The 23,435-nt window shown below is 35.1% G+C and overlaps 6 protein-coding genes across 8 annotated transcripts; 2 read left to right on the forward strand and 4 right to left on the reverse strand.

Annotated features, from left to right (window-relative positions):
• Positions 1 to 11,694: 11,694 nt before the first annotated feature.
• LOC123321121 lies at positions 11,695 to 13,101 on the reverse strand. The gene is made up of 3 exons (XM_044908624.1): positions 13,048 to 13,101; positions 12,410 to 12,730; positions 11,695 to 12,058 (listed from the first exon to the last, which is right to left on the reverse strand). Exons 1-3 carry the CDS (start codon positions 13,099 to 13,101, stop codon positions 11,753 to 11,755), a joined length of 681 nt encoding a protein of 226 aa, XP_044764559.1. The 3' UTR covers positions 11,695 to 11,752.
• A 468-nt stretch (positions 13,102 to 13,569) lies between these two features.
• LOC123320161 (lysophosphatidylserine lipase ABHD12-like) lies at positions 13,570 to 16,346 on the forward strand. The gene is made up of 6 exons (XM_044907362.1): positions 13,570 to 13,798; positions 14,142 to 14,260; positions 14,712 to 15,002; positions 15,064 to 15,317; positions 15,675 to 15,836; positions 16,016 to 16,346. The coding sequence occupies exons 1-6, from the start codon at positions 13,665 to 13,667 to the stop codon at positions 16,145 to 16,147; spliced, it is 1,092 nt and encodes a 363-aa protein (XP_044763297.1). The 5' UTR covers positions 13,570 to 13,664; the 3' UTR covers positions 16,148 to 16,346.
• A 50-nt stretch (positions 16,347 to 16,396) lies between these two features.
• Positions 16,397 to 16,984, reverse strand: LOC123320162. Its single transcript, XM_044907364.1, has 2 exons — positions 16,836 to 16,984; positions 16,397 to 16,781 (listed from the first exon to the last, which is right to left on the reverse strand). Exons 1-2 carry the CDS (start codon positions 16,887 to 16,889, stop codon positions 16,419 to 16,421), a joined length of 417 nt encoding a protein of 138 aa, XP_044763299.1. The 5' UTR covers positions 16,890 to 16,984; the 3' UTR covers positions 16,397 to 16,418.
• Positions 16,985 to 17,345: 361 nt separating this feature from the next.
• LOC123320634 lies at positions 17,346 to 18,313 on the reverse strand. Its single transcript, XM_044908004.1, has 2 exons — positions 17,857 to 18,313; positions 17,346 to 17,754 (listed from the first exon to the last, which is right to left on the reverse strand). The coding sequence occupies exons 1-2, from the start codon at positions 17,905 to 17,907 to the stop codon at positions 17,410 to 17,412; spliced, it is 396 nt and encodes a 131-aa protein (XP_044763939.1). The 5' UTR covers positions 17,908 to 18,313; the 3' UTR covers positions 17,346 to 17,409.
• Positions 18,314 to 18,847: 534 nt separating this feature from the next.
• On the forward strand, positions 18,848 to 20,213 carry LOC123320633 (protein LSM12 homolog). Its single transcript, XM_044908003.1, has 5 exons — positions 18,848 to 19,028; positions 19,295 to 19,428; positions 19,479 to 19,640; positions 19,729 to 19,818; positions 19,881 to 20,213. Exons 1-5 carry the CDS (start codon positions 18,857 to 18,859, stop codon positions 19,959 to 19,961), a joined length of 639 nt encoding a protein of 212 aa, XP_044763938.1. The 5' UTR covers positions 18,848 to 18,856; the 3' UTR covers positions 19,962 to 20,213.
• Positions 20,208 to 23,379, reverse strand: LOC123320632 (serine protease gd-like). 3 transcript variants are annotated; one of them, XM_044908001.1, is made up of 8 exons: positions 23,170 to 23,379; positions 22,366 to 22,594; positions 21,570 to 21,862; positions 21,352 to 21,508; positions 21,077 to 21,290; positions 20,813 to 21,022; positions 20,597 to 20,758; positions 20,208 to 20,540 (listed from the first exon to the last, which is right to left on the reverse strand). In XM_044908001.1, the coding sequence occupies exons 2-8, from the start codon at positions 22,579 to 22,581 to the stop codon at positions 20,332 to 20,334; spliced, it is 1,461 nt and encodes a 486-aa protein (XP_044763936.1). In that variant the 5' UTR covers positions 22,582 to 22,594; positions 23,170 to 23,379; the 3' UTR covers positions 20,208 to 20,331. The 3 variants fall into 3 exon arrangements, with proteins under 3 accessions (XP_044763936.1, XP_044763937.1, XP_044763935.1); XM_044908002.1 differs by lacking the exon at positions 23,170 to 23,379 and adding an exon at positions 22,820 to 22,966; XM_044908000.1 differs by lacking the exon at positions 23,170 to 23,379 and adding an exon at positions 22,647 to 22,807.
• Between the last annotated feature and the right edge of the window lie 56 nt (positions 23,380 to 23,435).

Below are 23,435 nucleotides of genomic sequence, written 5' to 3' on the forward strand. Positions count from 1 at the left end.
AAAAACGCAAGACCATCATGAAAATTTTTGGCCTGAAATGCTTTTTTTCTCGTATCGTCGTGAAATTGAAAATATAATTTAATTAGGCTATTCTCTACCCGAAACTGCAATCGGTTCTTCTTTAAGTGAATTATTTTTCGTTTTACGCCCCTTTGAAGGGCTGAATCTTTGGTAGGCCCTAGCAGCCGAAATAAATTTTTTTCATCGAAACTGACCTCAGATTTGGAATCAGAGACCGCGAATTATCCAGAAAAACTGTACGGCACTTCAATATCTGAAACTTGGATTTTTGATTCCGATCGAAAAAAACGCAAGACTATACATCATGAAAATTTTTGGCCTGAAATGCTTTTTTTCTCGTATCGTCTTGAAATTGAAAATATAATTTAATTAGGCTATTCTCTACCCGAAACTGCAATCGGTTCTTCTTTAAGTGAATTATTTTTCGTTTTACGCCCCTTTGAAGGGCTGAATCTTTGGTAGGCCCTAGCAGCCGAAATAAATTTTTTTCATCAAAACTGACCTCAGATTTGGAATCAGAGACCGCGAATTATCCAGAAAAACTGTACGGCACTTCAATATCTGAAACTTGGATTTTTGATTCCGATCGAAAAAAACGCAAGACTCATCATGAAAATTTTTGGCCTGAAATGCTTTTTTTCTCGTATCGTCGTGAAATTGAAAATATAATTTAATTAGGCTATTCTCTACCCGAAACTGCAATCGGTTCTTCTTTAAGTGAATTATTTTTCGTTTTACGCCCCTTTGAAGGGCTGAATCTTTGGTAGGCCCTAGCAGCCGAAATAAATTTTTTTCATCGAAACTGACCTCAGATTTGGAATCAGAGACCGCGAATTATCCAGAAAAACTGTACGGCACTTCAATATCTGAAACTTGGATTTTTGATTCCGATCGAAAAAAACGCAAGACTATACATCATGAAAATTTTTGGCCTGAAATGCTTTTTTTTTCGTATCGTCTTGAAATTCAAAATATAGATTAATTAGGCTATTCTCTACCCGAAACTGCAAGCGGTTCTTCTTCAAGTGAATTATTTTTCGTTTTACGCCCCTTTGAAGGGCTGAATCTTTGGTAGGCCCTAGCAGCCGAAATAAATTTTTTTCATCGAAACTGACCTCAGATTTGGAATCAGAGACCGCGAATTATCCAGAAAAACTGTACGGCACTTCAATATCTAAAAGTTGGATTTTTGATTCCGATCGAAAAAAACGCAAGACTATACATCATGAAAAATTTTGGCCTGAAATGCTTTTTTTTTCGTATCGTCTTGAAATTCAAAATATAGTTTAATTAGGCTATTCTCTACCCGAAACTGCCTTCGGTTCTTCTTCAAGTGAATTATTTTTCGTTTTACGCCCCTTCGAAGGGCTGCATTTTTGGTAGGCCATAGCAGCCGAAATAAATTTTTTTCGTCAAAACTGAGCTCAGATTTGGAATCAGGGACCTCGAATTATCCAGAAAAACTGTACGGCACTTCAATATCTAAAAGTTGGATTTTTGATTCCGATCGAAAAAAACGCAGGACTATACATCATGAAAAATTTTGGCCTAAAATGCTTTTTTTTTCGTATCGTCTTGAAATTGAAAATATAGTTTAATTAGGCTATTCTCTACCCGAAACTGCCTTCGGTTCTTCTTTAAGTGAATTATTTTTCGTTTCACGCCCCTTCGAAGGGCTGAAACTTTGGTAGGCCCTAGCAGCCGAAATAAATTTTTTTCGTCAAAACTGAGGTCAGATTTGAAATCAGAGACCTCGAATTACCCAGAAAACATGTACGGCACTTCAATATAAAAACAGGTTTTTCCATTCTAGACGAAAAATCGACAAAGATAAAAAGCGCCTTGAATATATCGGCATATGCAACACATCATATCCGATCCCCTAGTAAATTCTATTGTAGCGCCACCTAGGCGGTGTTTAACGAACATAGTCCAGCTCATTACAGTTTTCTATTTCAGCTCCAGTAGAAAACTGTTCTATAGGAGAGACAGGTTTCTACTATGCGGGATAAAGAACACTGTAATTGATAAGTAGATGTTCGTTGAAATGGTACTAGATGGCGGAGCAAAAGAATTTGTGGAAATTTCATGCAGGAATGGAATGTTTTTCGATCAGAATTAGAAAACATGTCCACATATTAGAATGCCGAACATGTTTTCTGGATAATTCGTGGTCCCTGATTCCAAATCAGAGCTCAGTTTTGACGAAAAAAAAATTATTTCGACGGCAATGCCTACCAAAGTTGCTGCCCTTCAAAATGGCATAAAACGAAAAATAATTCACATGAAGAAGAACCGATTGCAGTTTCTGATAGAGAAGAGCCTAATTAAACTATATTTTCAATCTAAAGACGACACGAAGGAAAAAGTATTTTCGGTGAAAATTTTTCAATATAACTGTGACTCATCTAACTCTTGTAAGTCACTTTACTGCAAATAAAAGATTATGGAGTAAGTTTCATTTATGCAGGATAATATGTCTTATTGGAGACTGAACGAGTAACATATTACAATGGCCTGCTTGCTTCCACGACTTCAACACCATGGAACAGATGAATGAGTAATGACCATACCGCCACCAGGGCCGATCTGCTGAATAATATCACAGCATACCGGTTCGGTGACGGTCTGGACTAAAACTCTCACTACAATATATGAATTCACCTAAAATTACAAGATATAGATGGAATTGTTATGTGTATACATCCTGGGTAAGTTTCACTCGTCAAGTGCATTTCATTATACTTTACCACCTTATGACAATCGGCTAAAGTATAATGCCAGCCAAAATAAATAATTTTCAGCTAAGCTAAGATTATTAAATTCAAAATAAAGATTAATTAGGCTATTCTCTACCAGAAACTGCAATCGGTTCTTCTTTAAGTGAATTATTTTTCGTTTTACGCCCCTTTGAAGGGCTGAATCTTTGGTAGGCCCTAGCAGCCGAAATAAATTTTTTTCATCAAAACTGACCTCAGATTTGGAATCAGAGACCGCGAATTATCCAGAAAAACTGTACGGCACTTCAATATCTGAAACTTGGATTTTTGATTCCGATCGAAAAAAACGCAAGACTATACATCATGAAAATTTTTGGCCTGAAATGCTTTTTTTCTCGTATCGTCTTGAAATTGAAAATATAATTTAATTAGGCTATTCTCTACCCGAAACTGCAATCGGTTCTTCTTTAAGTGAATTATTTTTCGTTTTACGCCCCTTTGAAGGGCTGAATCTTTGGTAGGCCCTAGCAGCCGAAATAAATTTTTTTCATCAAAACTGACCTCAGATTTGGAATCAGAGACCGCGAATTATCCAGAAAAACTGTACGGCACTTCAATATCTGAAACTTGGATTTTTGATTCCGATCGAAAAAAACGCAAGACTATACATCATGAAAATTTTTGGCCTGAAATGCTTTTTTTCTCGTATCGTCGTGAAATTGAAAATATAATTTAATTAGGCTATTCTCTACCCGAAACTGCAATCGGTTCTTCTTTAAGTGAATTATTTTTCGTTTTACGCCCCTTTGAAGGGCTGAATCTTTGGTAGGCCCTAGCAGCCGAAATAAATTTTTTTCATCAAAACTGACCTCAGATTTGGAATCAGAGACCGCGAATTATCCAGAAAAACTGTACGGCACTTCAATATCTGAAACTTGGATTTTTGATTCCGATCGAAAAAAACGCAAGACCATCATGAAAATTTTTGGCCTGAAATGCTTTTTTTCTCGTATCGTCGTGAAATTGAAAATATAATTTAATTAGGCTATTCTCTACCCGAAACTGCAATCGGTTCTTCTTTAAGTGAATTATTTTTCGTTTTACGCCCCTTTGAAGGGCTGAATCTTTGGTAGGCCCTAGCAGCCGAAATAAATTTTTTTCATCGAAACTGACCTCAGATTTGGAATCAGAGACCGCGAATTATCCAGAAAAACTGTACGGCACTTCAATATCTGAAACTTGGATTTTTGATTCCGATCGAAAAAAACGCAAGACTATACATCATGAAAATTTTTGGCCTGAAATGCTTTTTTTCTCGTATCGTCTTGAAATTGAAAATATAATTTAATTAGGCTATTCTCTACCCGAAACTGCAATCGGTTCTTCTTTAAGTGAATTATTTTTCGTTTTACGCCCCTTTGAAGGGCTGAATCTTTGGTAGGCCCTAGCAGCCGAAATAAATTTTTTTCATCAAAACTGACCTCAGATTTGGAATCAGAGACCGCGAATTATCCAGAAAAACTGTACGGCACTTCAATATCTGAAACTTGGATTTTTGATTCCGATCGAAAAAAACGCAAGACTCATCATGAAAATTTTTGGCCTGAAATGCTTTTTTTCTCGTATCGTCGTGAAATTGAAAATATAATTTAATTAGGCTATTCTCTACCCGAAACTGCAATCGGTTCTTCTTTAAGTGAATTATTTTTCGTTTTACGCCCCTTTGAAGGGCTGAATCTTTGGTAGGCCCTAGCAGCCGAAATAAATTTTTTTCATCGAAACTGACCTCAGATTTGGAATCAGAGACCGCGAATTATCCAGAAAAACTGTACGGCACTTCAATATCTGAAACTTGGATTTTTGATTCCGATCGAAAAAAACGCAAGACTATACATCATGAAAATTTTTGGCCTGAAATGCTTTTTTTCTCGTATCGTCTTGAAATTGAAAATATAATTTAATTAGGCTATTCTCTACCCGAAACTGCAATCGGTTCTTCTTTAAGTGAATTATTTTTCGTTTTACGCCCCTTTGAAGGGCTGAATCTTTGGTAGGCCCTAGCAGCCGAAATAAATTTTTTTCATCGAAACTGACCTCAGATTTGGAATCAGAGACCGCGAATTATCCAGAAAAACTGTACGGCACTTCAATATCTGAAACTTGGATTTTTGATTCCGATCGAAAAAAACGCAAGACTATAAATTTTTGGCCTGAAATGCTTTTTTTCTCGTATCGTCTTGAAATTGAAAATATAATTTAATTAGGCTATTCTCTACCCGAAACTGCAATCGGTTCTTCTTTAAGTGAATTATTTTTCGTTTTACGCCCCTTTGAAGGGCTGAATCTTTGGTAGGCCCTAGCAGCCGAAATAAATTTTTTTCATCGAAACTGACCTCAGATTTGGAATCAGAGACCGCGAATTATCCAGAAAAACTGTACGGCACTTCAATATCTGAAACTTGGATTTTTGATTCCGATCGAAAAAAACGCAAGACTATACATCATGAAAATTTTTGGCCTGAAATGCTTTTTTTCTCGTATCGTCTTGAAATTGAAAATATAATTTAATTAGGCTATTCTCTACCCGAAACTGCAATCGGTTCTTCTTTAAGTGAATTATTTTTCGTTTTACGCCCCTTTGAAGGGCTGAATCTTTGGTAGGCCCTAGCAGCCGAAATAAATTTTTTTCATCGAAACTGACCTCAGATTTGGAATCAGAGACCGCGAATTATCCAGAAAAACTGTACGGCACTTCAATATCTGAAACTTGGATTTTTGATTCCGATCGAAAAAAACGCAAGACTATACATCATGAAAATTTTTGGCCTGAAATGCTTTTTTTCTCGTATCGTCTTGAAATTGAAAATATAATTTAATTAGGCTATTCTCTACCCGAAACTGCAATCGGTTCTTCTTTAAGTGAATTATTTTTCGTTTTACGCCCCTTTGAAGGGCTGAATCTTTGGTAGGCCCTAGCAGCCGAAATAAATTTTTTTCATCAAAACTGACCTCAGATTTGGAATCAGAGACCGCGAATTATCCAGAAAAACTGTACGGCACTTCAATATCTGAAACTTGGATTTTTGATTCCGATCGAAAAAAACGCAAGACTATACATCATGAAAATTTTTGGCCTGAAATGCTTTTTTTCTCGTATCGTCTTGAAATTGAAAATATAATTTAATTAGGCTATTCTCTACCCGAAACTGCAATCGGTTCTTCTTTAAGTGAATTATTTTTCGTTTTACGCCCCTTTGAAGGGCTGAATCTTTGGTAGGCCCTAGCAGCCGAAATAAATTTTTTTCATCAAAACTGACCTCAGATTTGGAATCAGAGACCGCGAATTATCCAGAAAAACTGTACGGCACTTCAATATCTGAAACTTGGATTTTTGATTCCGATCGAAAAAAACGCAAGACTATACATCATGAAAATTTTTGGCCTGAAATGCTTTTTTTCTCGTATCGTCTTGAAATTGAAAATATAATTTAATTAGGCTATTCTCTACCCGAAACTGCAATCGGTTCTTCTTTAAGTGAATTATTTTTCGTTTTACGCCCCTTTGAAGGGCTGAATCTTTGGTAGGCCCTAGCAGCCGAAATAAATTTTTTTCATCGAAACTGACCTCAGATTTGGAATCAGAGACCGCGAATTATCCAGAAAAACTGTACGGCACTTCAATATCTGAAACTTGGATTTTTGATTCCGATCGAAAAAAACGCAAGACTATACATCATGAAAATTTTTGGCCTGAAATGCTTTTTTTCTCGTATCGTCGTGAAATTGAAAATATAATTTAATTAGGCTATTCTCTACCCGAAACTGCAATCGGTTCTTCTTTAAGTGAATTATTTTTCGTTTTACGCCCCTTTGAAGGGCTGAATCTTTGGTAGGCCCTAGCAGCCGAAATAAATTTTTTTCATCGAAACTGACCTCAGATTTGGAATCAGAGACCGCGAATTATCCAGAAAAACTGTACGGCACTTCAATATCTGAAACTTGGATTTTTGATTCCGATCGAAAAAAACGCAAGACTATACATCATGAAAATTTTTGGCCTGAAATGCTTTTTTTCTCGTATCGTCTTGAAATTGAAAATATAATTTAATTAGGCTATTCTCTACCCGAAACTGCAATCGGTTCTTCTTTAAGTGAATTATTTTTCGTTTTACGCCCCTTTGAAGGGCTGAATCTTTGGTAGGCCCTAGCAGCCGAAATAAATTTTTTTCATCGAAACTGACCTCAGATTTGGAATCAGAGACCGCGAATTATCCAGAAAAACTGTACGGCACTTCAATATCTGAAACTTGGATTTTTGATTCCGATCGAAAAAAACGCAAGACTATACATCATGAAAATTTTTGGCCTGAAATGCTTTTTTTCTCGTATCGTCGTGAAATTGAAAATATAATTTAATTAGGCTATTCTCTACCCGAAACTGCAATCGGTTCTTCTTTAAGTGAATTATTTTTCGTTTTACGCCCCTTTGAAGGGCTGAATCTTTGGTAGGCCCTAGCAGCCGAAATAAATTTTTTTCATCGAAACTGACCTCAGATTTGGAATCAGAGACCGCGAATTATCCAGAAAAACTGTACGGCACTTCAATATCTGAAACTTGGATTTTTGATTCCGATCGAAAAAAACGCAAGACTATACATCATGAAAATTTTTGGCCTGAAATGCTTTTTTTCTCGTATCGTCTTGAAATTGAAAATATAATTTAATTAGGCTATTCTCTACCCGAAACTGCAATCGGTTCTTCTTTAAGTGAATTATTTTTCGTTTTACGCCCCTTTGAAGGGCTGAATCTTTGGTAGGCCCTAGCAGCCGAAATAAATTTTTTTCATCGAAACTGACCTCAGATTTGGAATCAGAGACCGCGAATTATCCAGAAAAACTGTACGGCACTTCAATATCTGAAACTTGGATTTTTGATTCCGATCGAAAAAAACGCAAGACTATACATCATGAAAATTTTTGGCCTGAAATGCTTTTTTTCTCGTATCGTCTTGAAATTGAAAATATAATTTAATTAGGCTATTCTCTACCCGAAACTGCAATCGGTTCTTCTTTAAGTGAATTATTTTTCGTTTTACGCCCCTTTGAAGGGCTGAATCTTTGGTAGGCCCTAGCAGCCGAAATAAATTTTTTTCATCAAAACTGACCTCAGATTTGGAATCAGAGACCGCGAATTATCCAGAAAAACTGTACGGCACTTCAATATCTGAAACTTGGATTTTTGATTCCGATCGAAAAAAACGCAAGACTATACATCATGAAAATTTTTGGCCTGAAATGCTTTTTTTCTCGTATCGTCTTGAAATTGAAAATATAATTTAATTAGGCTATTCTCTACCCGAAACTGCAATCGGTTCTTCTTTAAGTGAATTATTTTTCGTTTTACGCCCCTTTGAAGGGCTGAATCTTTGGTAGGCCCTAGCAGCCGAAATAAATTTTTTTCATCAAAACTGACCTCAGATTTGGAATCAGAGACCGCGAATTATCCAGAAAAACTGTACGGCACTTCAATATCTGAAACTTGGATTTTTGATTCCGATCGAAAAAAACGCAAGACTATACATCATGAAAATTTTTGGCCTGAAATGCTTTTTTTCTCGTATCGTCTTGAAATTGAAAATATAATTTAATTAGGCTATTCTCTACCCGAAACTGCAATCGGTTCTTCTTTAAGTGAATTATTTTTCGTTTTACGCCCCTTTGAAGGGCTGAATCTTTGGTAGGCCCTAGCAGCCGAAATAAATTTTTTTCATCGAAACTGACCTCAGATTTGGAATCAGAGACCGCGAATTATCCAGAAAAACTGTACGGCACTTCAATATCTGAAACTTGGATTTTTGATTCCGATCGAAAAAAACGCAAGACTATACATCATGAAAATTTTTGGCCTGAAATGCTTTTTTTCTCGTATCGTCGTGAAATTGAAAATATAATTTAATTAGGCTATTCTCTACCCGAAACTGCAATCGGTTCTTCTTTAAGTGAATTATTTTTCGTTTTACGCCCCTTTGAAGGGCTGAATCTTTGGTAGGCCCTAGCAGCCGAAATAAATTTTTTTCATCGAAACTGACCTCAGATTTGGAATCAGAGACCGCGAATTATCCAGAAAAACTGTACGGCACTTCAATATCTGAAACTTGGATTTTTGATTCCGATCGAAAAAAACGCAAGACTATACATCATGAAAATTTTTGGCCTGAAATGCTTTTTTTCTCGTATCGTCTTGAAATTGAAAATATAATTTAATTAGGCTATTCTCTACCCGAAACTGCAATCGGTTCTTCTTTAAGTGAATTATTTTTCGTTTTACGCCCCTTTGAAGGGCTGAATCTTTGGTAGGCCCTAGCAGCCGAAATAAATTTTTTTCATCGAAACTGACCTCAGATTTGGAATCAGAGACCGCGAATTATCCAGAAAAACTGTACGGCACTTCAATATCTGAAACTTGGATTTTTGATTCCGATCGAAAAAAACGCAAGACACATCATGAAAAATTTTGGCCTGAAATGCTTTTTTTTTCGTATCGTCTTGAAATTCAAAATATAGTTTAATTAGGCTATTCTCTACCCGAAACTGCCTTCGGTTCTTCTTCAAGTGAATTATTTTTCGTTTTACGCCCCTTCGAAGGGCTGCATTTTTGGTAGGCCCTAGCAGCCGAAATAAATTTTTTTCGTCAAAACTGAGCTCAGATTTGGAATCAGGGACCTCGAATTATCCAGAAAAACTGTACGGCACTTCAATATCTAAAAGTTGGATTTTTGATTCCGATCGAAAAAAACGCAAGACTATACATCATGAAAATTTTTGGCCTGAAATGCTTTTTTTTTCGTGTCGTCTTGAAATTCAAAATATAGATTAATTAGGCTATTCTCTACCCGAAACTGCAAGCGGTTCTTCTTCAAGTGAATTATTTTTCGTTTTACGCCCCTTTGAAGGGCTGAATCTTTGGTAGGCCCTAGCAGCCGAAATAAATTTTTTTCATCGAAACTGACCTCAGATTTGGAATCAGAGACCGCGAATTATCCAGAAAAACTGTACGGCACTTCAATATCTGAAACTTGGATTTTTGATTCCGATCGAAAAAAACGCAAGACACATCATGAAAATTTTTGGCCTGAAATGCTTTTTTTTTCGTATCGTCTTGAAATTCAAAATACAGATTAATTAGGCTATTCTCTACCCGAAACTGCAAGCGGTTCTTCTTCAAGTGAATTATTTTTCGTTTTACGCCCCTTTGAAGGGCTGAATCTTTGGTAGGCCCTAGCAGCCGAAATAAATTTTTTTCATCGAAACTGACCTCAGATTTGGAATCAGAGACCGCGAATTATCCAGAAAAACTGTACGGCACTTCAATATCTGAAACTTGGATTTTTGATTCCGATCGAAAAAAACGCAAGACTATACATCATGAAAATTTTTGGCCTGAAATGCTTTTTTTTTCGTATCGTCTTGAAATTCAAAATATAGATTAATTAGGCTATTCTCTACCCGAAACTGCAAGCGGTTCTTCTTCAAGTGAATTATTTTTCGTTTTACGCCCCTTTGAAGGGCTGAATCTTTGGTAGGCCCTAGCAGCCGAAATAAATTTTTTTCATCGAAACTGACCTCAGATTTGGAATCAGAGACCGCGAATTATCCAGAAAAACTGTACGGCACTTCAATATCTGAAACTTGGATTTTTGATTCCGATCGAAAAAAACGCAAGACTATATACATCATGAAAATTTTTGGCCTGAAATGCTTTTTTTTTCGTATCCTCTTGAAATTCAAAATATAGATTAATTAGGCTATTCTCTACCCGAAACTGCAAGCGGTTCTTCTTCAAGTGAATTAATTTTCGTTTTACGACCCTTTGAAGGGCTGAATCTTTGGTAGGCCCTAGCAGCCGAAATAAATTTTGTTCATCAAAACTGACCTCAGATTTGGAATCAGAGACCGCGAATTATCCAGAAAAACTGTACGGCACTTCAATATCTGAAACTTGGATTTTTGATTCCGATCGAAAAAAACGCAAGACTATACATCATGAAAATTTTTGGCCTGAAATGCTTTTTTTTTCGTATCGTCGTGAAATTCAAAATATAGATTAATTAGGCTATTCTCTACCCGAAACTGCAAGCGGTTCTTCTTCAAGTGAATTATTTTTCGTTTTACGCCCCTTCGAAGGGCTGAAACTTTGGTAGGCCCTAGCAGCCGAAATAATTTTTTTTCGTCGAAACTGACCTCAGATTTGGAATCAGAGACCTCGAATTATCCAGAAAAACCGTACGGCACTTCATTATGAATAAAGGTTTTGCCATTCTAGACGAAAAATGGACAAAGGTGAAAAGCGCCTCGAAAATATCGGCGTAGGCAACATATCATATTCCATTCCTATAAATTCTATTGTAGCGCCACCTAGTCGGTGTTTGACGAACATAGTCCAGCTCATTACAGTTTTCTAATTCAGCCCTAGAAGAAAACTGTTCTGTAGGAGAGACAGGTTTCTACTATAACGGACAAAGAACACTGTAATTGATAAGTGGATGTTGGTTTAAATGATCCTAGATGGCGGAGCACAAGAATTTGTGGAAATTTCATCCAAGAATGGCAAATTTCAAAAGTTCAAACGGCAAAAGCATTCGTTATATAACGAAACTGAGAATTTCAGATTTCGATCGAAAAAAACGAAGACTATGCATCATAAAAAAATTTCGGCTGAAATACTTTTTTCTTCTTATCGTCTTGAATTTGAAAATATAGTTCAATTAGGCTCTTCTCTATCAGAAACTACAATCGGTTCTTCTTCAAGTGAATTATTTTTCGTTTTACGCCCCTTTGAAGGGATGGAAATTTGGTAGGCCCCAGCAGCCGAAATAAAGCCATAGCAGTCAAAACTGAGCTTAGATTTGAAATCAGAGACCTCGAATCATCTAGAAAAAATGTGCGGCATCCTAATATTGTATTAATATAATAATTATTGATATTTCTCAGATAATATTTTTTAATAATACTCAGAACAGATTCATTTTAACAACGCATCTAGCAAACGGTTTGAAATCGCTGCAGCTTCTCACAGGTGGAATTTTGGACAAGCAGTCTTCCACCAGATGCTTTTCTTGATCACCCATATCTACAGATCTCTCTATCAGCTCCCTCAGAAAGTTATGGTTCAGGGAACCGTCTTCGAAGATTAAATTGTCGTTTTCTGAGCTGCACTTCAGATAACAGAGCATCTTGTCAGATGGATCACTTGGATTTTTAGCGAAACTATCCACGTCCTCGTTGCTTATACCAAATTCATCCCGGCAATTTCTAATCTGCAAATGAAAAAAGATTCTTCATCCGTTGCTGCAATTTTTGAGTGAAATTTCTGTTGAAATAATTCGAAATTAGTCGAATTAGAGAAAGCATGCAGAATATTTGAGCAGTCTCTTATACATGGGGTGGTATTTGATCCTAAGGTAGTCATTCGGTTTTCGGCTATTCTTGAAATTATTTTTGCTTGGAAGGAAAAGAAGACGGACTTGGTAGCTGATCATAATGATTTGGTGTATAATGATCATGTTTTGAGCTGTTGAAAATTCTAGAATTGGCGTTAAATCGTTATAAAATGGTGCATGCGCTGGTAACAACATTCTTATAGCCTTAATTCAGTTGAATATCTAAACCTTGATTTCTGGAATGCAATGCTCCACGGATCTCATATCTTGACAACTCTGAATTGGTGGAATATCGGAAAAACACTGCATTATTTGAGATTTCAGGGTATTGTTAATTAGATACATCTCGTTCAAGTGTTTCTCAAGAAATTGTTGGTTCCACTTTCCATCTTCATTCAGCGATCCATCCTTCTGATGACAGCACAACATGAAACAGAGGAACTTGTCTTCCGTACTCTTCTGATAGCTGATCCATTTTTCTAAATCATCGTCAGACAGGCCGTTTTTCTCAGCGCATTCGTCCACAATTTGCCCTCTATATATGTCGAGCTGAAAAAATAGTTACATAATAAAATATATTACATTTCATTCATGAACTAAAGGGCATGATTGACTTTATAACTAGTGGAAATTACGAAATATTTAGGGTATATGACAAAGCAAAATCAGGAACTCTGCAAAATATTTTTTTCGTGAACTTGTATATGCATGCTCATGCTATCAACTCATAGTTTAACGTTTTGAGAATCATAACATTCTCATTGTTATGTTCAAACATTTGAGATTTTCCTTATTTTAATATCGTGTCTTGTGTCAGTACTCTTCAGTTTGTATGAAAGTATAAGAATATTAAAATATATACTCACACAAACAGCACTTGATAGGATATTCAAACATATTAATACAATGAAAATCTTCATTTTACACTGTATCTTCTTTTATTATAATAGTTCCTCTGTTCACTTTGATGAGATGAGCACTCTTTGCTATATGGTGAAACGAAATACTGAGAGTGATTTGTAATTTCATCTTATCCGAAAACAATAACCGTCTCCATTTTTTCGAGGAAACTTATTTTTCGTCAGACACAAATCATACCAATTATAGAATCCGCTGAAACGTATCTCCAGTATATTCAAAATATTACAATAATTAGATTCTCATCAGAAAGTGAACAATTAACGGTGAACATGAATAAGCCTTGTTTGACCTCACCGATGAGTACAAATGACATAAAAAATGTTCCCAGGGATTCAATTTCGAAAGATTATTTTTTGTTGTTATTGTCAATGACTTCAGAAAGGACTATCTGAGTTTGTTGAAAATTTTCGAAGCTTGAAGTACAGCGATAAAACAGTGATAAACCTAATTACGAATAGCTATATATTGCACGTGTTACCCCATGTTATTTTGCAGTTAATTTTAACCTAAATTGAATCAGAGTTCAATTTATTTATCCATAGTTCTCCTTTATATCGATAAAATGTCTGGTCGAAGTAAAACTAACTTGAAGGAATGTTCCTATGAACCTGTTAAGAAATCAGATGAAATTCCTAAAAGAATAAAAAATAGCGTAGCATTTCATTGGTCCAAAACGAAGCAAAATCGATATATGTGGTATGTACATAATATACGCTGGAGATTTTCGAATATAAAGATGCTGCACGAAAAATCTTGAGTGATTTTGAATATTTTTGTGCCAATAGGTTCTATTAAAAATAAAAATTAAGTGTAATGAAATAACAATTCGTATGAGCTTGTTATCAACAAACTTGTTGGACACAATTTCATCGTTTTTGACTGTTTTTACTTGCTCTATATCAGGTTTGCCAGTGTATATGCATTCAATTTCTATTACTTTATTGGTTTCATCTGGTTCTTGATGAATCCAACCTTTCATATAAAAAAGATAGCCATCATACAATTTGTTTTTCCTCGAATATTGTTTTATTCTTTCTAGGGTACTTTACCTCATTCTGGGAATACTCCTGGTCATACTTTTGGGGATATATATAGTTATTCCTGTAGCTTTCAAATATAGTGGTGAATTCCAGAGGATGTTGGTGTTTCAAAACATGTGTGAGTATAGAAAAATCCATTTCAAATACGATTAGTGATGGCCTTTCATTAAATGTCGTATGTATTCTTTTTTCGCTCTGGGTTGACTATGCTGTATCAGAATATGGTAATGTATTTGAGGTTTTTTTCATATACTTAATACCATTTATAAACTACCATTTATATGAGCATTATATAAGTACTCTTCATACAATACGAGATATTAAAAAAATGGCGGATGCGAAACCTCATAATCAAAAACTTACCTGAAAACAGTTCTGTTTGTGCTTTCTGACGCTTAAATAAATGGATAGCTTATCAACTCCTCATTTACCTCCTGCTGACAGTCATTAGTTGGAGAAATCAATGAGCATTTAAGAATAACACACATTTTGGGAAAGTATCGGCCACAGCAATCCAATAGTAGATATTTTTTTATTCCGAGAACAGATTTAGACTGCATAACTTTCAGTTAATCTACCAAAACACAGCAACTACAGCGATCTTTCAGCTTTTGGTTTAAAAGGCGCCAGAAATTTTCGCTTAAAACATCATGATGTTGATATTGGTGTTTGGCATATTTTGCCATCATCCATGAATCTGAATAATGTTAGTGATTCAATATTCGAGGAAAGCCTTAAGAAAGCACCCCGTATTTTGCTGTACAACCATGGGAATACAGGAAGCAGAGGAACATCCTACAGGGTGGAAATGTACAAGTTTTTAAGGAAACATTTTCATGTTATAACATACGATTATAGAGGTGAGTAAAAAAACTTTTTATTCGCGAATTTTGTAGAAAAGTAAAAGAAAACCCTATATAGGTTTTGGAGATTCAACTGGCGATCCAAGATCAGAAAGTGATGTGGTAAAGGACAGCATCTTCATGACGCGTTGGGTGCTCAGCAAGCTGTCTTCTAGGGCACATTTATTTTTATGGGGTCATTCCATGGGTTCTTCTGTAACATTGGCGGCTGCTAAAGCGTTGAAAAGGGAAAATCTGCGACCAACAGGGATAGTTCTAGAAGCGTCTTTTTATACTGGTAGAGAAGCTATTGCCTCTACTCCTTCATGTAAGGTGAGTTCTATACTTGTGTGTTGAAATATATTGTAACAAACTACGATTCTGCACTCGCATAAATCTCCTAAAGCATTTTTACCGAATCTCCAGTAAACAGTCTGTATAAACAACATATCGAGATACAGTTTTTGATAGGCAGCACATGCTACATCTGAATAATACACAGCTATCTTATTGGTAATAATAAATGAGCTTTTCGTGGGCAATTTGAAAACATTAATCCTGTTGCCAATAATACAAGTGATGAATGTTGTATTAAATCATAAGAGTTTGAAAATGTAATACGTTTCCAAGTTGGGACCCAAGTGAATTGTTTTCATGTTTCAATCTAATTAGAAACCACATTTTTCTCAGTTTTTCAGGTTTCTCCCTTGGTTCAGCACGTGCATAATAGATCCACTGATGGAAAATGATTTTCGTTTTCCAAGCTACGAATATATTTTAGAGACAGATTGCCCAGTACTGATAGTCCATTCAAAGGATGATGGAACTATTTCCTATAAACACGCAGAAAAGGTTTGTTAACTTGAATCTGCTGTTTCTCAATATTGAGTAAATATTATTTTGCAAATACACACCAAAAACTTCGAATTTTCTCCATTTCCTTTTCATAATATCATATTTTATATTTTTTCAAGAGCTTATAATTAATTTTCAATTACTTAGGATAGATTTGCTGTCAAATTAATTTTCAGCTGTATAAAGAAACCCTGAAAAATAGGACTGAAGCACAAGGATCAGTGGAATTTGTAACATTCAGCGAAAAATTGAATTGTGGCCACAATCACCTCTATAGAGCACAAAATCTATCAGATGTTATTGAGTGAGTATTTTTCAATTTTAAAATCTTGATCAAACAAATCTCCTTTGCAGGAAATTTGTGAGAAAAGCCATCGAAGAGAGTGAAGAGCTAAATTTGAACGAGTTGTGATTATTTTTATTTTTAAAAACTACCATTGAATAATGTGTTAACAAGACTAAAAGCTCAATGTGTAATTCTTGCAATAAAAGTTTTTGAACCGTTCAGAGAGTAGTTTTTTTAAGCATCATACAATTATCAAAGAAGAAAAATTAACCACTATACCTACACCGAATTTTTTAACCTTTTTTTGGTTCTAAAGTACCATCGAAATTCGGTAAACACTTCAAAAACTCCCTCATATCTTCGCACTGTTTTACGGGGGGAAGTTTCATCACGCATTTTTTCACCTTTTCCAGAACGGTGTCTTCGAAATTCATTGCTGCCAAGGATTTTTCCAATGATTCTATCTTAACTTTTCCGATCTCGTCCAATGAATCATCTTTATCTGCTATGCACTTCATAAAACAGAGAACGTTTTTTGTTGGATTTTCAAAATTCTGCCTGTTTTTTCCTACGGCCATGCCGTCGAAGGGTATATGGTGTTCGATCCTACAAGAACGTAACACCCTCACAATTGTTTGTTCATCCACTGAATTCACCTAAAAACAATAGTTTAAAATGAAGTATTCCATATTTCAAATAGACTTGCTTACTACTTGTCTTATCATGAAGAATATTACGAATTTAATGAGTTTCATTATGTGCATTACGAAATTATCATTTGGTTTAATAATTGGTTTTGGATAAATACTTCGTCGAATGTGAAGATATTTCAACTTTATTGCTAAACCAAGAAACACATATCTCCATTAAGCAAAATCGGAAATAGATCATTTGCTTTTTTGTCAATGCCGCATTAAAATTTCCACATGATTTAACGAATTGATAACCCAACGCTAATCATATCGTTACATCCTGGAAATTTCCTGTAGTTCAATACTGAAGATGTAGCCTTTATGATCTCTCATTTATATGAGCATTATATAAATACCTTCTACCATTGAGTACTAGTGATTCGAAAAATGGCGGATGCGCGAACCCACAATCGAAACCTAAACTGAAAACACTTCTGTGCTTTCTTCTAATGCCGAAGTGACTGGATAACTTATCAACACCATATTTTTCTTCAGCTGACTACTATTAGTTGGAGAAATCCATAAACATTTAAGAATAACAGGCTTTTATTTTGTTTAAATGACATGAACTCAAAAATCAGTTGATATATTATCATTTTGACTTGGCCTTCGGTGAGAACTTAACGAAACATTGGAGGACTGGAATGGTATCTTCGCAAGTTTTCACGTGTTTACTCTTCTGTACACAAGTTTTAAACTCTTCCCTTTGGTTGGGATCAATGTCCAATTCCTCTAAGTTCTTTTCCACATTCTCCATATTCACGTTACCTTCCTTATCGAAGATGTGTTCTTTTTCTATTATGCATTTCATGAAACATTTAGTTTTTTCTGGAAAGCTCTCAAGGTCTTCCCAGTTGAGGTTTTTCAAGTCGTTTCTTTCTACGCCACTGTCCACCACGCAGTCCACTATAGCTTCTTCATTTGGATACCCGAACACCTAGGAAATGATCAAAATTGAATAGGAAAAGGTAAATTATTATTTGAGTAGCCAAAGTGTAATAGAAGTGAATTATTGTGATTGTTAATGAATTATTTTTACCATTCCAACAACTCCAATCACCAATAATAAATTAAGGTTTTCGGCTAGCATTTTATAGCAGTTTTTTATGGATATAGTACAGAACTGTGTTTTTTAGAGTACTGACGAATTTTACAAAAATCTTTCGACCTATTTATAGGTATTACAATCCATCAGTTCAGGAAACGCTAAACAATTGGAAAATACTAATTTCCTTTTATCTTAATCAGATCGATGTTCACTCCTATTGTTCACTTGTATTGAAATTGTAACTCGTTTGTCATGAAATATTTTGATGATATTTTAATAGTTTAATTAAAGAAAGGTGCTTCGAAAATTCGCTTCGAATTAGTGGCAATGGTTAGTCATGTTTTGCCTTTCACTGTTTTTCATGGGGAAAACAGATTCAAGTTTGTGAAATCGACAAAAATAATTATTCTATTTTGAATGACTAATTTTAAGAGGGTGCTAAATACAAAACTATCAAAGGTGCTGTATTAGGTAATTAAATATATTAACACTTTAACATTTCAGAATAATTTAATCCCCGAAATAAAGTGGAATATGCTAATATCTTGCTATAATTTCATTTAAAAACCGATTATTTCTGTTATGAACACCATAACTCTGTAAATCAAGAGTGGGGTGTTTCAGACGTTTTTGTTTTACAAATACATAATGCTGAAGATGATAAAATAACATACATGGAACGTTTTCAATGAAAAAAACTGTATATACTACCTAGTACTTTTTTGAAAGTCAAATTATCGTTTTTCGGCGCATTCACCATTTTGAAATATACCTAGAATGCCGAAAATAAATCAAAATGAATTCATCATTCAGTTATATATATAAATTGATTCAATATTGAAAACAAATTTCTATCATTTCTAAAAATTGTTTTATTATTACTTCAAATAAAAAAATTTCTTTCTTCCCCCTTGCTGTACCACAAAAAAGAAAACCTGGAATCTTTAGAACTCTGTGCGTATGACAAATTTGACTTTTTCAGGTTAAAAACATGAATGTCACCAAGCGAAGACGTTGTCAATGTGTTTTCTCTGAAGAAGAAATGGCTGCCGTATCTGACTGTTTTTCCATTGGGAGTGTAGTGTGGTGCAGAACTTGTTATAACACAGAATTCGAGGGGGAAGTTCTATCCTTCGACTCCAACTCAAAAATCTTAATTCTGAGTATCCTTTTGAGACTGATCACAGAGAATCGTAAATTAGTCACGAGAAGTTTGTCATTCATTTTCGAATGCAAACAATTTTAGTTTTCAGGGAACGTTTGCAATGAAACTTACATTTCGTCATTGTTCATCGTTTCCCCATTGTTATCCATAATTGCCATTAGTTTTTTGTTGAGAATCTTACATCATCTCAATGAAGAACTAAAAGTAAACATGATCTTTATCCATTTGTTGTGTTTGAGAATGTTCCTTAATATTGTTTCATAGAATGTTGTTCTTCAAATGGAGATCCTAAGTTAAATGATATACACTTCATAAATCTAGCCCTAGTAAGCGAACTGCAGGTCAAAAGAGAGTCAGCATCCCCGCCAGAACCTTTACAATCATTAAATATAGAAAGAGTAAGCATGTTCCTAAGTGTATTCACTTAATTCAAGTGTTTGTTCTGTAGATTAACATTAGGGTAAAAAATCAAGTTGAGGAAAAACGACGGATACTTCAAGCCAAATCCACAAATGCATCCACAGAAGGCCAGAGTGTATTCATAGCCATTGCTAAAGTAATTGATGAAATTAGTTGGAGGAACTCTGAAATAATTGTATTTAATCAAGAAGTGAGTACTTTAAAAATCAGAATTGAATTTGTTTCTTGATCTTTTGGAGATTTTTGTGCAGCGCAAATGTTATCTGGTGTTTCTCTAGTTTTCGCAGGTCATCATCAGCCCGCCTTACCAACTGGAAAATATCAAAGGAGATCCAAATCACAAAGGGTTCACTTACATAAAAAAAGTGGTGAGTGTGTTAATTATTCTCCTTGATTTGATACAAATATCTAAAGACATATTTTTTTGCAGGTTGAAAAACACTGGAACGACTACTCTCAAAACAATTCACAAAATCTTGTTCAGTCAAATTCCAATGCGAATTATAAATAAAGAAGCAAGTTTGTCTCAAAAAGTCTCTGTTTATTTTTAATTGAAAAATATTATCTTCAGTATCCAATTGTCGATCGATTTTGATTGTGACGTAATTTGATTTTGGGATCATTCCCAACGATAATTTCCATATACACAGTTTGTTTAAGCAGTATTGAACAAAATGAATTTTACATCGATTCTTTAATTGATTTAACAGAATTTTTTTGGTGTATGAAATATTTTTCTTATAAAATAAAAGATTTCTTTTTCTGCATTGGTTTATTTACAAGCTATAAAAAATAAATAAATTATTTGAGCATATGGATTTTTCCACACTTGGTGGGAGCATTTGTCGAACCCGGTGAAACGTCTTTACAGTCCTAAATTCTCAATTTATACCGAACTTGTCTAACCAAGGTAGATACTCAGCAATGTCGGTAAATATTGCAAAATGTTCATCATCACATCGGAATTCATTCTGAAGAGCAACACTCAAAGAAATCACACCTCGAAGATAATGAGTAGGGTAATGAGAACCTGGGGTTTTTTTGGAAAATATCATTCCTCCCCCTGAATCCCCATTGCAAATTGATGTTTCTGCAAACCAGGAAAAATTGTTATTATTTATAAAGCATGTTTTACGAATTTCTCACCATTTTGGAAGCTTGCACAGTACGATTTACCCAAAGTGAAATGTTGATAGAACCCAGGGTAATTATTTATGCAAATTTCCCTTGAAACTATTGGCATAAAGGTCCTAACCAGTTTATTTGTGACAATACCATTTTGGTTGAAACCCCAACCAACAACAGCACCTGAAAGAAGAGAAGTTGAACATACGGTGTGTCCACAAAATTCTTAGTATTTACCGTATTCTCCAACGATACTCTCCAATCTTGAACCACCTCTCCACAGACAAACAGGTCTTACATAATCAGTAATTTTTACGGGTTTTAACAACTTCAAGAGGGCTATATCGTTTTTGATAGCCACGTGATCGTATTCCTCATGTATGTATATGTTTTGTACTTGTCTTTCTTGGAGAGCTGGATTGGACCATCTCCTCAAGTAATATTTTCCTGTTAAAGATCAGCAACATTATCCAGTTCGTGAATTTTGGGCTGAAAACTTACCTAAATAAATCAGCAGATGTTCTGGACGAACAACTACTTCTGAATTTCTCTTGGTGACGCAATGTGCCACCGTAAGTAGAAATTTTGACGAGATCAAATTGGCTGCACAGATATAATTCAATTCGGTACCTTTGCTCAGGTAAATAGCTGCGTGCCATGGAAATGCACCTTCATATACTTCGTCTAAATGGCTTAATGAGTGATGCTTTGGCGGCTAAAATTATTCCGTTGTTAAACATACAAAATAGTCTGGGAAAAATCCAAATAAGACTGACCATAACTGTACCGCATTCATCACGCTTGGGCCTGAAGTTGACCAGACTCAAATCCCCTTGAAAAAATTCCCCATAGTCCTCTGTTTCTGCAGCAACAACACGAGGAGATGTTGGTCCTGGAAGTTCTATTTCTTGTATCAAGTTATAAGGCGATGGTCTGAAAGTTAACACTGTACAATTGAAGAATTATCGTTGGAAGCATGTGGTTAATAACTTACGGTGTTCTGTTTGTTGTAGTTGTTATAAATACTGATGAGGTTTCATTTCCATTTCTGTCTTCCAATAACACCTCAAAGGAAGTAACTTGAGGCATTTGAGGAAATTGCTGAGTACTTTCAGGACATACTAGTTTATTATTTAGCTTGATAGAAAGCAGTTGAGGTATTTCCCTGCCAGGGGTGAATTTCACGTAAAAACGCACAGTTAGAAAATCCCCAGGTTTAAGGACCAATTTCGGTCTTTTGATCAGGAATTCTCTGTTGTCTTCAGTGGATACTTCGCCCAACCAGTTCTGTAATTCATATTTTAGAAAATTTCATTTCCATAAAAAAGAAAAGACTCTAAAATAAAGGATTGAGAAATTTTCCATCAATCTGAATCAATTCGGAATCCTTGTAAGCCGAATTGCCATTTCATTAGGTTCAAGTAGGTTGCATTATTAGTTTGGCGGATGCGCTATGACACTAAGCATACAGTGATCTTCATATATCTGTGAATATGGACAATCAGCGAATCAATTCACACAATGCAAAAAATTTAGCGGTAAAAATCAATGTTTGCATTAGGAATAATTTTACTGGGTCCTACAGAAAAAGAGTTGCTAAACTTTTTCTAAGCTTTGGTGGATGCGCTAAGGACAAAAAATTTCCCAGTGAAAATTTCAAGCTCCTGTCACATTCTGATAGATTATTCATCCAAATTGCCTCAAAAAAGATGAGAAAGACATCGTTCTTCCATTGTTTCGTTTCTGATAGTTCTTCTAACTTTTTGTGTATTTTCTATAATATTATTTACCCCAAGCTGCACACATGGTTTGTCGAATAACATCTTCAACCACACTCCACTCAGTTCTTCTCTCGTTTCTACACGCACATTGCCAAAGTATTTATCTTTCTCAATACTTTTACTCTCATAGCTGAAGAGTCTTGGACAGGGTGAGGAAAAGTTTTGACCCTCTACACTCAGAAGCAAAAATGCGGCACTGGCAACCAGATAAATATCTATTCCCATTTTTGGGTATCACCTGAAAATATTAAATATAGTGATCATACAAATAATCATTTATAATTACAAACCAATTGGTTATCACGAGAATATCAACAGAAAATTGGTGATCGCCAAAAGTTATGCGAAATTTCACTCTAAAACTCATTTTCGAAAACTTTCACTTGTTACAACCAAGTGTGAATAGAAAAAGGAACAATACGACAGTGTTTTTGCGTTTCGCAAATCAACTAATCATACTCACAAAACAGCTAGAATAAATCATAAATCTATAACGTCATTGGTCAGGAAGTGCTATTTCGAATTTCAAAATTGTTTAATGCACATCGTAATTCGTAAAGAACAGGTTTCTGACACCTTGTCCATGAGTTTGGGAAGTGAATATCGCACACTCAAAATTGCTGAATATTGGGAATTTTATGTGACATTTCCTATTCACGATATTACTCATGAGTGGAATCTTTAAGTTGTTTACTTCGCTCTGCTCATGCATCTACACTCAATAATTCTTATTTTCTTAATTACATGAATTATATACTTATGAATGGAAAAAATTGATTCAAATGGGGCTTCGATTGGAGAGAAAAACCTTACCTGAACTCTAGAAACAAAAGTTTCCTCGAAAAGAGTTGTTTCTTCCAATAAAAGTTGAAACCACTGTTTTACCGTTTTATTAGAATTTACACATTCTAATTACCGGCATATTGTCAGGAGTATATATTGTTTTTTAACTTTGTGGTCACTAGAAGAAAGGATTGTCTTTCACTATTATTGGCTGAAGGCATTGTTCATGCTGAAGACGAAGATACGAATATAGATTCTCATACAGTCTGATGGAAAATCCTCATGGGTAGATAAAT

This window comes from Coccinella septempunctata, chromosome 9 (genome assembly GCF_907165205.1).
Source record: "Coccinella septempunctata chromosome 9, icCocSept1.1, whole genome shotgun sequence".
NCBI lineage: Eukaryota > Metazoa > Arthropoda > Insecta > Coleoptera > Coccinellidae > Coccinella > Coccinella septempunctata.

Coding starts and splice junctions, on each gene's coding strand:
- LOC123320162 (XM_044907364.1), bottom strand. CDS start 16,889: ATGCACATAATGAAACTCATTAAATTCGTAATATTCTTCATGATAAGA. Junction 16,782..16,835: donor TCTTCATGATAAGACAAGTA/GTAAGCAAGTCT, acceptor TATTGTTTTTAG/GTGAATTCAGTGGATGAACA.
- LOC123320633 (XM_044908003.1), top strand. CDS start 18,857: ATGAATGTCACCAAGCGAAGACGTTGTCAATGTGTTTTCTCTGAAGAA. Junction 19,429..19,478: donor AATCATTAAATATAGAAAGA/GTAAGCATGTTC, acceptor TTTGTTCTGTAG/ATTAACATTAGGGTAAAAAA. Junction 19,641..19,728: donor TAATTGTATTTAATCAAGAA/GTGAGTACTTTA, acceptor GTGTTTCTCTAG/TTTTCGCAGGTCATCATCAG.
- LOC123320632 (XM_044908001.1), bottom strand. CDS start 22,581: ATGGGAATAGATATTTATCTGGTTGCCAGTGCCGCATTTTTGCTTCTG. Junction 21,509..21,569: donor ACTACAACAAACAGAACACC/GTAAGTTATTAA, acceptor GTTAACTTTCAG/ACCATCGCCTTATAACTTGA. Junction 21,023..21,076: donor ACATCTGCTGATTTATTTAG/GTAAGTTTTCAG, acceptor GATCTTTAACAG/GAAAATATTACTTGAGGAGA.
- LOC123320634 (XM_044908004.1), bottom strand. CDS start 17,907: ATGCTAGCCGAAAACCTTAATTTATTATTGGTGATTGGAGTTGTTGGA. Junction 17,755..17,856: donor TGATTGGAGTTGTTGGAATG/GTAAAAATAATT, acceptor ATCATTTCCTAG/GTGTTCGGGTATCCAAATGA.
- LOC123320161 (XM_044907362.1), top strand. CDS start 13,665: ATGTCTGGTCGAAGTAAAACTAACTTGAAGGAATGTTCCTATGAACCT. Junction 14,261..14,711: donor GTTGGTGTTTCAAAACATGT/GTGAGTATAGAA, acceptor CATAACTTTCAG/TTAATCTACCAAAACACAGC. Junction 15,318..15,674: donor CCTCTACTCCTTCATGTAAG/GTGAGTTCTATA, acceptor CATTTTTCTCAG/TTTTTCAGGTTTCTCCCTTG.
- LOC123321121 (XM_044908624.1), bottom strand. CDS start 13,101: ATGAAGATTTTCATTGTATTAATATGTTTGAATATCCTATCAAGTGCT. Junction 12,731..13,047: donor TCCTATCAAGTGCTGTTTGT/GTGAGTATATAT, acceptor CTATTTTTTCAG/CTCGACATATATAGAGGGCA. Junction 12,059..12,409: donor ATTGCATTCCAGAAATCAAG/GTTTAGATATTC, acceptor TTTCATTTGCAG/ATTAGAAATTGCCGGGATGA.